This window comes from Barbus barbus (assembly GCF_936440315.1).
Source record: "Barbus barbus genome assembly, chromosome: 48".
In the NCBI taxonomy this organism is placed as follows: Eukaryota; Metazoa; Chordata; class Actinopteri; order Cypriniformes; family Cyprinidae; genus Barbus; species Barbus barbus.
In genome coordinates, this window is record NC_136726.1 from 18,469,639 (window position 1) to 18,484,224 (window position 14,586).

At 35.8% G+C, this 14,586-nt stretch overlaps 1 protein-coding gene across 3 annotated transcripts in view; it reads right to left on the reverse strand.

The window, feature by feature from the left end:
• Positions 1 to 129: 129 nt before the first annotated feature.
• Positions 130 to 14,586, reverse strand: part of dgkzb (diacylglycerol kinase, zeta b) — a 28,694-nt gene continuing 14,237 nt past the window's right edge. Inside the window, exons 2-33 of one of the 3 annotated variants that reach the window (XM_079412156.1) lie at positions 13,572 to 13,680; positions 13,320 to 13,415; positions 13,108 to 13,185; positions 12,968 to 13,024; positions 12,824 to 12,892; positions 12,674 to 12,745; positions 11,877 to 11,993; positions 11,538 to 11,609; positions 11,361 to 11,456; positions 11,193 to 11,275; positions 11,053 to 11,113; positions 10,608 to 10,721; positions 9,814 to 9,954; positions 9,573 to 9,651; positions 9,410 to 9,465; positions 9,267 to 9,329; positions 8,693 to 8,766; positions 8,208 to 8,319; positions 7,924 to 8,123; positions 7,730 to 7,830; positions 7,505 to 7,584; positions 6,651 to 6,720; positions 6,431 to 6,471; positions 6,151 to 6,341; positions 4,235 to 4,342; positions 3,840 to 3,908; positions 3,713 to 3,744; positions 3,168 to 3,217; positions 2,952 to 3,072; positions 2,829 to 2,865; positions 2,608 to 2,707; positions 130 to 1,710 (exon numbers count right to left, since the gene is read on the reverse strand). In XM_079412156.1, coding sequence (XP_079268282.1) covers positions 1,594 to 1,710; positions 2,608 to 2,707; positions 2,829 to 2,865; positions 2,952 to 3,072; positions 3,168 to 3,217; positions 3,713 to 3,744; positions 3,840 to 3,908; positions 4,235 to 4,342; positions 6,151 to 6,341; positions 6,431 to 6,471; positions 6,651 to 6,720; positions 7,505 to 7,584; positions 7,730 to 7,830; positions 7,924 to 8,123; positions 8,208 to 8,319; positions 8,693 to 8,766; positions 9,267 to 9,329; positions 9,410 to 9,465; positions 9,573 to 9,651; positions 9,814 to 9,954; positions 10,608 to 10,721; positions 11,053 to 11,113; positions 11,193 to 11,275; positions 11,361 to 11,456; positions 11,538 to 11,609; positions 11,877 to 11,993; positions 12,674 to 12,745; positions 12,824 to 12,892; positions 12,968 to 13,024; positions 13,108 to 13,185; positions 13,320 to 13,415; positions 13,572 to 13,680 — 2,866 coding nt within the window. In that variant the 3' untranslated portion in view covers positions 130 to 1,593. The remainder of the gene's footprint in view (positions 1,711 to 2,607; positions 2,708 to 2,828; positions 2,866 to 2,951; positions 3,073 to 3,167; positions 3,218 to 3,712; positions 3,745 to 3,839; positions 3,909 to 4,234; positions 4,343 to 6,150; positions 6,342 to 6,430; positions 6,472 to 6,650; positions 6,721 to 7,504; positions 7,585 to 7,729; positions 7,831 to 7,923; positions 8,124 to 8,207; positions 8,320 to 8,692; positions 8,767 to 9,266; positions 9,330 to 9,409; positions 9,466 to 9,572; positions 9,652 to 9,813; positions 9,955 to 10,607; positions 10,722 to 11,052; positions 11,114 to 11,192; positions 11,276 to 11,360; positions 11,457 to 11,537; positions 11,610 to 11,876; positions 11,994 to 12,673; positions 12,746 to 12,823; positions 12,893 to 12,967; positions 13,025 to 13,107; positions 13,186 to 13,319; positions 13,416 to 13,571; positions 13,681 to 14,586) is intronic. The other 2 variants (XM_079412157.1, XM_079412158.1) reach the window with 2 other exon arrangements.

Consider the following 14,586-nt stretch of genomic DNA (forward strand, 5'->3'; position numbering starts at 1 on the left):
GCCATCGCTGTGCAATAAGAGATTGATAATAATAATGACATATGCGTTCGCACTTAATATATCAATAATCTCAGTCAATTAAATCAAAGTACACTCAGTAGATATTCCAATAACAAAAACTTGTTTTTTAAAGTCTTTATTTCTTTTTTCCCCAAGTAGAGAGTAACAATCCAACCCCAAGAACAAATATATGACTTTTCCTCTAAACAAAATTCTTATCTACTCTTATAAATAAAGCATTATCTAAGTTCATGTCACATACAAATGAAAGACCTTTATATCAGAACAGATTGTTCACACATTTTTAAAATGTTTGACGGATTATATACATGTATCATCTATTTGGAATTGCATAGCAACTCATACAAAGCACTGACAAAATACATATTCTATCATAATGACATCTCACCACAAACACACTATGGCAATGCTGACAACACGGCGTTGTCAAATGGCTGCTTTGTAAAAAGACCAGCTTTCCGGTCTCTTTTATTATTCAAGCATTTAGTCAATTGTACACATACCTAAAGTGACCTGGTTGAATATACAAGAATTTAAACCGCAGATGATAATATAAATATATGTAAATATATGGGTAACTCTGTTACCCAGCCATTTGTCACTGAAAATGTGATTTATTATCTAAAAACTCTAACAGAAGAATTTTCAGTGTACCTAACATGCTCAATTTGGCCGGAAACCAAAACCAACAAGTTCACGTTGCTGCATGACTTCTGTAAAGAACCTAAAATCACACTGGTGAGATAAAATATTCATTTAAAAGTATAGCAGTCAGTGCAAGCGATCTATGCTAAGAGACACGATCCCATTCCTGAAGGAAACTTCATTCATTTAGGCGAACATTTATGGTCATAAAATAACCAAAGGCAAATCTATTGACTAAGAAATGATTACAGTTTATAATATATTGTGAAAAGAGAATTGATTTAATGCTATCTAAGGTAGTAATTAATGGAATGTTTTTACGAAATTCAAGCATTTACCACAAAGAGAGAAACTGGCCGTAAGCAACAGCTGAGGAAGCATTCTTAAACGCAGGAGGCTATGAAAACAACGTCTATCTCAAATCAGAACAAACACGTGAAGTGGAAGCCAAGCTAAAGGAAGTTTCCAGTGGACTACGGTCACATAAAATCTGTAAAACGTTTAGATATGCTATTCAAACATTAATATTATGTAATCAGAAGCAGCAAAAGCCTCTCCTGTTAATCGCTCATGAGGTTTGTCTGTTTTTTTTATATAGTAGTTTAGTAAAAGCCACTTTCATACATGGTATTTCAGCCATGAAATTCCTAAAATTTTGCACATTGGGTCCTAAGGAGCAGAGCGGTGCGGTTTTGCGCAGCCCTGAAAGCTGGACGTGGCATAGCGAACTCATGCATTCTGAAATATGACACAAACACTGTCTTTTTGGCATTACAATCAATACAGAGAGCAACAAACTAATTTCCGCACACATGCTGCCTCATAGAATCGCTAATGTGTGGAGGTACCGGATAAACCGGCCATGGGAGAGAGCCGATAAGACTCTGTGGTTTGGTGGCAGATGGAAAGGATGGTTCCGGAGGCCGGTCACACAGCCGTCTCATGGTCCTCCCTCTGGATCATCTGGTGGTGTTGTCGGTTTTCTAAGTATGCGGCCAACTCCATGTCTCCAGCTCTTTCTGCGTGCAACTTTGGAGTTTCACCCTGCAGAATGACAGCAAGATATTTTGTAATTAATTCGATTTTATTTTAATTAATTTATTTTTTGCTACCTTTTAGATATACTGATGCTTGCTGGAATAAATAAATAAAATCTATAGTATAATATAATACAGAATGCTATTTGCAATTATAGACAAATAAAACAAATAGTACAGGAATATAATATTAAAAGACATTTATTTAATGCAATATTTTTTTCTTAGTTTTGCCACCTGTTATTTATACACATAAGTATGCTATAAATAAACATAATATTTACTATTACAAAATGATTTTTTTACAATCATAGATAAAAGAAAAGACATTTGTCTTAATTCATCCTTTTTTTTCTTGTTTTTGCCACCTTTTATTGTAACATATGCTTGGTGGTATAAATAAAAATTACTTAAACACATGTATTAGTAATATATTAATAAAATAATAATACATGTTTAACAAAGTCCAGCTCGTTTCCATCTGTAGCCATTTCAAAAGATCCAAGTATATGATTTATTTTAATGATATCCCGGATCACGTCGGAGGATTATGTTTATTCGGAGCATTTGACTGCAGATTGTTTTGTGAACGAGGCACAGTGTAGATGGAGAGTTAGAGAAACTTTTGTTGTAGAGGAAACAGCACTGATAATTGGGAAACTATTTTGGATCTGAATGCAACTGCATCGCAAACAGTAAGTAAACAATTTCATAACGCTGTGTCTAAAAAAAAATGACGATTTATATGGATACTGTTTCAAAACACTTATATGCAAGGGGGCGGTGATACTTTTTAGCCAAAACATAAAAAAAAAAACATATCATGACTATTGGTGTTTAAACATCATCCAAGGAAATGTTAAGAAATAAAGTACAGGTATAAGGTCCATGTGAATGTTCTCACCCGTAGATCTGTCTTCATGAGGGACGCTCCGGCTTCCACCAGGTAATGGCAGATTGTTCTCTGGCACAACGCAGCTGCCTTATGCAGCGCCATCTCCCCTCTGAATAAAAAACACAGAGATCCTCCTAACCATGAATGTCAATCAAAACTAACTCCTTTATCCCTTTCACCACAAATTAAATGGAGTAAAAGAATGCCGGACTGGCTCCAGCACTACTTACGTTGATTTCTCGGTCACATCAAGGATGCAAGCAGGAGCTGTTTACCAAAAACAGAGAAAGATAATTAGAAATGAGATGCAAGTCAGAAGTCAAAAGTCCAAAGATTAAGCTCAACCGACTCACAATTATCAATGATGTACTTCACAATCTCTTTACTGCCCAAAACGACTGCATGATGGAGGAGGGTGGAGCCTAAACGGTCCTGGACCAACAGGTTGGCCCCACCTTCATGCATCTGAATCAGCTGAGAACATGAACGACCAGAGAAGAGGTCCATGAGGTCTGGGAATGCAGAGCACTAATGTATGATATTGCTGGAATAGGTTATTTTATGAATACCTTGTCGAGGTTGCCAGACTTCACGGCATCAAAGATCAAACTGATCGATTCTGAAAGACATTGAAAAAAATATAAGCGTTTTTTACTGTACCAAGTGACTAGGAAATTATAGAAAATGCATGAATATGTGATAATATATTTTATAAAATACTAATAATAATTGTATATAATACTTTATTAATATTTTTCTAATAAATAAATTAATGCAATTATATATCCTATATATATCTAAACGAAATGGCAAAATATGAGCACTTTTATTGTACTAAATTGGTATATTTTGTAATATATTTTAGTTGTATTTTTATAATAATAATAAAAAAATAGTTTATATATATATATATATATATATATATATATAATACAATAACCTATATATATATATATATATACATATACTGTATGTATGTGTGTGTGTGTGTATAATATATACACACACAGTATATACATATACATACATATATATATATATATATATACACACATACACACACAATATATATATATATATATATATAAATACAATAAATATAAAATGTGTGTACCTTGATCACTGTCATTCCAGCCCGAATCTAACCTGTGAAATTCAAATGGAATATTAATACCACTATCCATAATCAAAACCAACTACATCTGTGTGTCTCACCAGCGATGATTAAATATTGCATGTACCTTGGCACATTCACGGAGTCCTCATCAAGTATGTTTGAACGATTCAAATTCATAATTTTTGCTCCCCTCCTTCAAGATGAAAGACATTGGGCAAAGACAAGCTTATGTAAGATATTCATTTGAAAGTGGATATCTTCTGCCCCTCTCACTAACAAAAAAATGACATGGTGCAGTGGTATATTTCAAAGTACCATGGTATTATTGTGCCATTGTAGTGTACTTTTGTTGCAGATGGGCATTACAGAGCCCTAATTAAGCATCATGGGATGGATAACTTTGTTAGCTTAGTAATGATGTTTGCTATAAAAAGGCACAATCGTGTTGTCATGGAAACAATCAAAGCTTTGAATGTGAAGGTCTGAATTAGACCACAAAGCGCTCAGTTTGAGATGTACCTGCTCAAGCCTGGCTTTGTGGGAGTCTCTGGATCGCTAGTTTGCTTGTGTGTGTCGTTATCTGTGCTTGTGCTTTCCGTTTGGCCTTCAGCATGCGTCTGGTGAACCCTGCGAGAGCATGATGGGATGGACAGACAACAGAGAGGACGATGTGTTTACATGCTGTGGGGGGCGGGAAAGTCATTGTTTGTGAGATGTGTATAATTTACTGTAACAGAACAACCGCTACAATGAGGTCTGACAGATGGGATGTGTTTTTTCAGAGATCTGCTGTGCGTCAGGAAGGGGGAGGGTGAATGTAAACACAGATAAATGAGTTTTTAATAGCAGGGGCCTTTATGAGGGACTGTCCTGTCCTGGATGGACTCACATTTGAGTACCACGCAGATCTGTGCTCGCTCACAGTAGACTTTGGCACAAAAATGCCACTGTCTCTCACTCTATCTGTCTCGCCATCAGATGTGCATGCAGATACACAGACAAATAGACTTCCCCTGAGGGAATAGACTAGAGCTGAAGAGCAAATGTGGGGGTTTTTTTCAAACAGGAAGCAACGCATTCAGTTCAGCTAGTGTTACGTATTTACTGCACACACACAAGATTCTCTAGATATGTATGTATTTGGGACATTCTGAAATTCATATCAGTTGTTTTTTTTACTTAAATTGTTATACTAATATAATTTAGATGTTTGTATTATTTCTATAGTATTATTTATATGTATATATGTATTAATAATGTAATATTATAGTAATATTGTACATATAAAATACATAATATAAAATAAATATAATATAAAATATATTTACGTATATATATATATATATATATATATATATATATATATATATATATATTCTAAAATAGATATAATAAAATGTTTTAATAATTAAATGATTTAATAATAGTCTAGTGTATTAAGAGGAACATTTTTTCATAAATAATTGTAGTTGCTATTTTTATAATAATATTGTCCATATAAAATACATAATATAAATTAGATATAATAAAATATATTTTAATATTTAATTTAAATATTAATTTATCATAATTATTAATTGATATATTTATAATAGTTTATTGTATTAATAGTAACAAAAATAGATACATATATAACGGCAGTTCAAATTTGTACTTAAATTATTATGCTAATATATTTAATACATAAAATACATAGTATAAAATAGATTTTAATATATTTAAATATATTTAAATAATTTAAGATGCTTATTATAATTATTTTTATTTATAAATGTATATTTATAATAGTTTGTTGTATTAATATTCAATTTATTTCTAATAAATAATTATTATATACAGTATGTATATAAAAATTATTCATTTGTAATGCAAAAATTTATTAAACTAGTTTTTTTTTTCTAGTGGTTTCATACATTTAGACCACACTATATAGTCTATTAATGAATATTATTTTTTGTGACTTCCTACACTTACAAAAAAGTACTGTATGAGATGGTAATACCATGGTCCTCCAAAAAACAACATCATAATATTACCATGGTACTTTCTAGTAGTTTTTTGTAAGTGCATTCACATCAGTTGTGCATAATAAAGAAAATTATAATTATTATGGATTCATGCTAAACCGACATCTGTTTTGGCAAAATTAACAAGAAATTAATAATTAAGACATTTTTTTAGTTCCTTAATGAGGGTTTTGTGCACTTTTGCTGTTTTGCCGCGGATATTCTCAGAAATTTCATGCCCAAAGGCGAAACTAAACCTGCCTACGCACGTACTCTGCTAGATGACAGTGTTAAAATAATCTGCCAAAGTAAAAAGCGATATAAACTTGCATCTTGAGGCTGTGCAAAGGCTGTTTGCAGCCCTAACAACATGAGTTGATACAGTTTAACCACACATTTTGTCATCTGAAGTGATTTGTTTCAGTCTACCTGCACAGTGGAGAAGGCCCGGCAGAGCAGGCAGGAAAAGCAAACTCGTCTGTGCTTTTGGAACATCCCCCAACGGTTTCCATCGCCCCCGGCATTCCAGGCGACGTGCCCACCGTCTCCTTGGTGACCAGCTCCGGGTCCAAGATGAAAAGCTCATCCTGAGAGATCTCCGTCACATAGTTTAGATGCTCCTGCAGAGATATGCAATGCTGTAGGGTAAAACAGCACAGTGTGACATGCAACACAGATGTAAAACATCAACGTTGCCTTTTGTAGGTACCTGACCACGATCTATTCTGTAGAAACGGTCTGCTGTAGTAGCTGTAAACAATCCAAAAACGGAAAAATCTGATTATGGGGTTTGCAAACATTACACTTGAAAGTTTTGGAAATGTCAAAAGCAATGAATCTTACAAAAATGATTCAACATATAGAAAGCCTAAGTTACGTATATATAATTAACTGTTTTTTTCTAAATTAACTTGAAATGCTCTACTTACAATCCAGGAAGCACCATTTTGGTGAAAGCTTTGGCATGTGCAGTGTGTCTGTATCCTCACCATCCCCCTCCTTAAGAGAGAGAGGAAAAAATACACAGAGAAAGTGCAAGTGAAAAATGGCTCCTGTCCAAAATGGCCTCACTGTGTGAGTTCAATTAGTCACAATGTGTTTTTCTGACTGTAATTGAACAGGAAATCAACGTGCAATGGCTGTCACATGGCTATAACCAGTTTGGCATGAATAGTGGTAATTATAGTGGAAAGTGACTCTTTAAAGTAAAATACATCATTTGTGTTTCAAAGACGTGTTAATGTCACCACAGGAAATAGATTTTGAAAAAAGGTAGCATTAACACAGAAGTATTGTTATTTAGCCAAGAATGACTTAAAGTCACCATTGCAACCCATTTTACTACAGTTATCTGACTTATATACGATAAAAACAATATTTTCAACAACAACAAACAAATCTGTAGGACAGGAATTTATCTATTAGAAATTGTTTGGGTTGTTAAAAAGGGTGTTTCATGCCAAATGGGCAGAGTTGGAAAATAAAAGGGCTTGATGATGTCACTGGAAAGGAAAGTTGTTTTAGAGGTGGAGCAAGTTATTGTATTTTGATGAATGATTACAAAGACAAACTTTTTTGGGATAGCATGCACAGATGAATCGTTCACAATAAGACAAGTAACATTCATTAAGAAGGTAAATAGTCAATTCTGATTTCATAATGACATCAAGCCAGACTTTGACAGTTCAGATCCTCCCCTTAACCTTTGCAAATGAGGAAGGAGGTTGTAGCCAAATTGGCCTGTTGGCACATTTCTAACAGGATTCAACAAGCTGAAAAGCACCTCATGTAGCTTCTCGATATGCAGCCGACACGTCTCCAAATCACTGTTCCCGGGAACTGTTATTATCCCCATAGGAATCGCTGAGAAGGTGAAAGAAAAGAGGAAACACAGGTTAGGATTGGTTTAAATTAAGTCGTATTTGAAAAGCAGAAGCTTTTCCAGGAGTGCATGAGTATGGTCTCAGAGCTGTGAAAAAGAGAAAGGATGAGGAGAAGAGATACTCACAGGCCTCCCTGAGCTGCTCCTTATCATAATGAAGAGCTTCGTAATCACGCATGCTGATACGGTTCACCTGGATCTGCACTTTCTCTGTGATGGGCTGCTGACTACATTCATAAGGAGAAAAAACTGTCAGATTTCCTCTAGAATTGAATGCAATTTAGACAGACAGACAGACAGATGCATAGATAGATACTGACTCATATAGTTGTGGTAGAGAGATTCTTCTCTTGGTCTTCTGCAGCATGTTGGCCTGGTTCCTGAGGGTGATGTGTATGACGGATGGAGCCAGTCTACAGGGTTCTCCATCCACCTGCACAGGAATGGGCTTAAAGGTTGTCAGGGTCACCTCCTGACACTGATGAAGCCTCTCACCATGTCCTCCAACCTGCAGCGTCGCCTATAGAAAGAGAGCAGCAACATTTGGATGGATTCAAGGGTAAATGTAGAACAAATCCATTAAGGAACCAAAGCCAAATCTCACCAGAGAGGTCATGGTGAAGCCAATAACCTCAATGAGCCCGTCGTCATGTTTCTGTGGCCCAAAGTCATTGTGCTCACTTGGGTTCCCCCATGGCATCGTACCAGCACAATATCTACAGAACATAATGCCCAGCTCAGTCAGGATAATCTCATTTTAATGAACTCTAGACTGGTTTCTTGCATCTAGATTATATTTTATCCTGGAATAAACATAATTTGGAACAGCGAATCTCTTTTTATAATGACGTTTTCAGTCCAAGTTTCCGGTCATGGTTTGATGACATGAAATTTGAAGTCACATGGATGAAATGGTCTGACTGGCAACTAGAGTGAAGTCTCATTTTTTCTCAAATTAAATTTCGTTATGCCAAAATAAAGAGGATCTATATCAAATAGCACTCAAATTAATACAAGAATGTACATAGGTTCTTTTATATGGTAGTTATACAATACATTTATTTTAAGTTCTGTTTCAGGTCAGTTTACCTGGGGATGTTGAGGAACAGGAGGCACTGCAGTTTCATATCCTGCACTTTACTAGTTAGATCAGTACCATCACACTGCACAGGAAATAAGAAAAGGCATAACAGGAAACACTGTAAGTACTTGTGCCATTATGTAAAAGTGTTTGTATATATGCATATTTATTAACTGTGATCATAAGCACTTAATTTGGTTAAATGCTATTTTTATAATTTTGTTTTTATTTTTATGAAAGTAATCAATAGTAATGACTATGTGTTTAAGTTATATATATACATATATATATATATAAAACATATACACACACACACAAACACATTATATACAATTCTATTATTCTGCTTTTCTGAAATGTAAAACTCTAAAGCTTGTTGTGTTTCTGATAAATTACAAATGCATTATTAAGATAATAATTATTATTCATTAACATATATTTACAGTACACAAGCATAATTTTAAGTATTTTTTTATTAACTTTTATATATAAATAAAACAAAAATATTTTAATTATATTTCCAGTTTCTATTACTTTGGGTCATATTATATAAAAAGTGTGTATATATACAACTCAACCTACCACAACCCTGATGTGTTTGGACAGATCTTTGGAGCTGCCCATCAAAAAGTCTGAGAAGGCTGTCTGCAGAGGAGCACATGTATTTGAGCAAATATGTTGCACATTACAAAAAGAATAAACTAAAATATCTACATGACACTCACCCCTGCATAAAACATCTTATTGCGAAGTCGACTATTGAACCGTTCTGGTTTAGCCTCTGAGGAAACAAAACAACATCTTAGACATTTGAATCCTTTCACAAACCGCAGATTTTATATACAGTATGCAAACCTTCACTTCTTAAACCAAATTCAAATTACACACCTCGGGATTCGTGAAACTCCAAGGTCACGTGTGCATCAAATCCGAGGCTGAAGTAATTGTTGAAGACGTCAATGGGAAGCTGAAATAGACATGAAGTCATTAGCTCCCTCTTACCATTAATTTCAACACAAAACAGTTTATAAAATCTCTTTACACCCTCATTCATGTTTGACTTGTTGTGAAGCTAGAAGGATGGTGTTCTTCTGCTGAAGTCCAGCACCCTCTACTGGTGTCAGCTGACCTTGTCGGTCTGGTGTTCGTCCCTCTCCTCCTCGCTGGCCTCTAAATTGGGTTCCACGCTCAGGTTCCATCGGTCCAGCTGGACGATGTTGCCGTCTTCTACATGGGACAAGATCTTGGACACCGGTTCATCTGTGTAGCCCTGAAAGTCAACAAGTACACACATTTAAAAAAAAATTATAAAAAGCTTGTAATTCTTAACAAATAGTGGGGACAGCAGTGTCAGCAGTAAAAATTGTGTTTAAACCACAAACCTCATGCTGCAAAACAAAACGTGGTTATATTAAAATACAGGAGCTGAAGCTAAAATGTCATCTTATATGTGACCCTGGACCACAAAACCTTAAGTCGTCTTAAGTTGCTGGGGTATATTAGCAATACCCAAAAATACATTGTATGGGTCAAAATTATCGCCTTTTCTTTTGATGCCAAAAATCATTAGGATATTAAGTAAAGATCATGTTCCATGAAGATATTTTGTAAATTTCCTACTGTAAATATATCAAAACTTAATTTTTGATTAGTAATATGCATTGCTAAGAACTTAATTTAGACAACTTTATAGGTGATTTTCACGATATTTAGATTTTTTTTGCACCCTCAGATTCCAGATTTTCAAATAGTTGTATCTCGGCTAAATATTGTCCTATCCTAACAAACCATACATCAGTGGAAAGCTTATTAAACTCAATTTAAAAAATTGACCCTTATGGTCCAGGATCACATATTTGATTGTCCAATGAAATGTACTATGGCTTATTAGAACATTACAACAAAGAGTATTCTGGTTCGTACCCCGCCCCAGTTGAGAGTCCTGGCCAGGTCATTTCCTGTCCCGAGGGGAAGCACAGCCACGGCGGGTTGAGGGTTCAACTGGAGCTCATCCAGCACTGAGAGAATCCAGCCAACCTGTTCAAACAGAGCATATAAATCACGTGATGGACCCCATGAACTTCCTGACCGAGCGTCATTTTGATGAAACTCATTTACATTCAATATCTAAGAGCAATATCTGAGAGACTGGCTCGGATCAGTCAGTGTTATTTTAGTAGTGGTGTGATGCCTAATACATTTAAATTGTACTTTGACTTGAATCAGTTTCAAGTACCTGTCGAGCATGTCGAGCACATTGCACCATTGGAAAATTTGCATACTGTGCACATACTGAAACAGTATGACCAGAAACGATATTACCCACCATCCGGTTTTATCTAGATAAGAGTAAAGATATTTGACTAACCGTTCCATCACCACCACAAACGAGGATACGCAGGTTGGGCACTTTGCTGTACATTTCTAACCTTAAAAAGAGGAAGAGAAAGTGTAAGAGAACACGCTCAAAGTGAAGAAAGACAGAAAGTATGATCTATCACCTCTTACCCCTCTCTCGGACCTCCCTGAGTGAGGTCGAACACTTGCCGGGGGTTCAGGTACCACATGAAAGAGCGGATGATTTTCGCTCCCTTTATAGAAAAGAAGAAGAAGTGCTATTATGTGGCTGTAAAGTAACGTTTCTATGGACTAGGAACTTTGAGTGTCACTTCTGACCTGGTTTCCGCCACTCTTCGGATTGACAAACACCAGCAGAGGCTTCATGAGCTGAGAAGGAATCGGTCGCACAAAAAAGTGCTTCCATTTGCCATCCTGCAATATTGAAATCTTGTCATATATAAAAGCATATCACTTTTATTCACCAAAATTCAAAGGTTCAGAGGTGTTTGCTACCTCTGTGGCTTTCTTGCAGGGTTTGGCCTTCAGAGATGTTTTCTTCTTTCTTTTACTGCTCTTCAATGATGCCTGTATAATAGGGACAGTTTATAGACATACTCATTTTAGTGTTTACATTTGAGCTCATCAATGCAGGTGACCTCCTTTCACCATAAAACACTGCATCATAAAATTACATCACTATTAGTATTTTAGAAATGCATTTGGAAGATATACAAATATAACATTCAAAGGTTTTAAGTTGGTAAGTGTTTTGAATGTCAATTTGTTCAAAAATACAGTAAATATAACAGTAATATTTTGTATAAACCCCGTTTTGTTCAGGTCAGATGGTACCTGCTGTCTGCGGACTCTGATGATCCAGGTTGGAGGGATGATCACAGCTGCGTGAGCTCCGAGGGAACACGTCTCATCGATTTTCTGCAGCATGAAGCAGGTCACCTTGTTGTGATACTGTAAGACACATAGAAGTGCATTGACTGATATTTTATCATACTTTAAAATGTGTCAACATTTTATGCACTACCACTCAAAAGTTTTGGGTAGTGAGATTACAGTAAGGGTGTGAAATTCTATTACATTTTAAAGTAACTTTTTTTTTATTTAAATATATATTAAAATTAAATTTATTCCTGAGATAGCAATGAACGTAAGCGGCATAATCAGAGCTGTTTACGCTTAGGGCAAGCATGCGTATTCATTGTGATGCTCTCCGAAATGGAAGAAGACTTTAACTTGGGGGAGAAGAATTATTGAATAAAGTCGTTATTTTTGTATTCTTTGCGCACAAAAAGTATTCACGTAGCTTCGCAAAATTGAAGTGGAGCCACTGATGTCACCTGGACTGTTTTAACAATGTCCTTACTACGTTTCTGGGTCTAGGAACATTACAGTTGTGTTGCTGTCTATAGAGGGTCAGAGAGCTCTCAAATTCCATCGAAAAGATCTTAATTTGTGTTCCGAAGATGTGTTTGGAACAACATGAGGGTGAGTAATTAATGACAAAATTTTAATTTTGGGGTGAACTAACCCTTTAAATTAAAGCATTAATTTCTTTTTTTTTTTTTCATCTTTCTGACACCAAACTTGCAACCATTTTAAAAAACTGATTTTATCAGATGTTCATCACTTACTGCTTGCTTGCACCAAGAGCAGCTGATGGCCACAATATCTTTACTGTGGAAAGAGAATTTCTGCTGGAAACCCTGAGAAAAGAGTGAAATTAGGCCATAAATACTTTCTGGATGATTACACGTTTCATATTTTATGAGTCTTGAACGGACCTTTCCACATTGCCGGCATTTTCCATCTTGCCGTCTCCTATGGACCCAGTGATGTCTCATGTTTGGAGTCTGAAAAACAAACAAGCTCAGTTGTTTAACAAAACTAAATGATAAAGCTCATTTTAAGGGAAAAAAAAGTCTAACCTCTCTGACATTTCTCATCCCTGGATCTTTAAATGATGGCTTACATCTGAAGTTAATCTATGGGAAACAATAAATTTCATTTGTTGAGATAAAAAGTCCAAAACATTGCACATATTTCACCTTTAAAACAATCATCTAACCTTCTCCAGCTGATCCATGCATACAGTGTGAACAGCTATTTTGCAGGATGCACATTTGTGGCGAGGAAGAGATTTTTGCTGAGAAAACAAAATGAAACAACAATTGGCATTTTAGTAATACATCTGAATCTCGTGCAGGGATTTTTACAAAAGAAGCGACACTACTCATTGTGCAGTCGATCGTTTTAAGAATAAAATCATGGGTCATTTACCAGTGACTTTGCAAAACAATACGTCTCTCCAACGTAACAGAAATCTCCAGACGGACTGGTCTCAAACCACACGTGTTGACCAAACAGGGCATTTTCCTGTGGAAGACAACTAACCAGTAAATTAAACAGAAGTTACAGAGATTAATATGGATTACTGTGTAATGAGTTTACTGCCAACTGCCATTTAGGTAAATGTAAAGGCTAACAGTTGGAATCCTAACTTGCTTGTTAAAATACAAATGAGTAACTCACAGTCCAATCCACGGTGCTGCAGATCTCTTTGTTGGGTTCACATTTGGCGGGTATTATGGCGCCGGATTGGGCAGCGTTATCCGGCACACCAGCCTTGGCAATGGCTTTCCTGACAAAAACAATGACAGTGACATTAAACAGACTAAACAGACTGTCTGGGTTCATCATATCCTAAGTCAATTAGAACACTGATCAAAAGAAATACAATTACGAACATTTTTCCCTGAAAGGATGGCATCATTTTTCACACAGCTTTCCACCTGGAATGCCTTGGGGGTCTCTTTGAATTGCATTTGTTTAATTCCATATCAATCATAAGACTATTTTCACTAGCCACCCACAGCGAGAATTATAGAGCATGGCTTGGAAATCTATAGATTTTTCTGCTTTTAATCTGCTTTCATTACTACCACAATATACTGTGGATACCTGATGTCTAGCCTATGTCATTTAGCTCACCAAATTTGCAAGATGCAGCACTGAATTTTATGCTAAACAACAAAATGAAAATTGGCTGGTCTTTAATGTAACTTTATTTTTTACACATCTATATAGAATCGAGTGTGCCATCTGTACATCAACATTCATGCTAAATGTTAACACAATAGACAAGTGCAGAAACAGATCCTCTCCTTATACAGGAACTCTGATGCAGGTATGGCTATGACAAGAAACTTATCAATGAAGTTTATGCAATGAAAGCACAGGAAATGCATTTCTAAAGGCAAATACTAGCTTTAGCTTTGGGTGGGGCATGTCCAAGGTTTTTTGTAATCCTTTTGTAATCAAAACCTTGCTCACCCTGACCTTTGTGTCCTAATCCCTACAGAGTGAATCAGTGAAGCTTAGCAACCTGTTGATGAGAAGCCCACTGGGTGGTAGCAGCTGCGCTAATGAGCGAGCGCCATGGTGCTCGTATCCACGGGATGGAGAATGAGAAGGTCAATGCAATGAAAAGCTGCATTGCAACTGCCTGCTCTTGCATTCAATCTAAATGTTTGAATGCTTGAGAAAT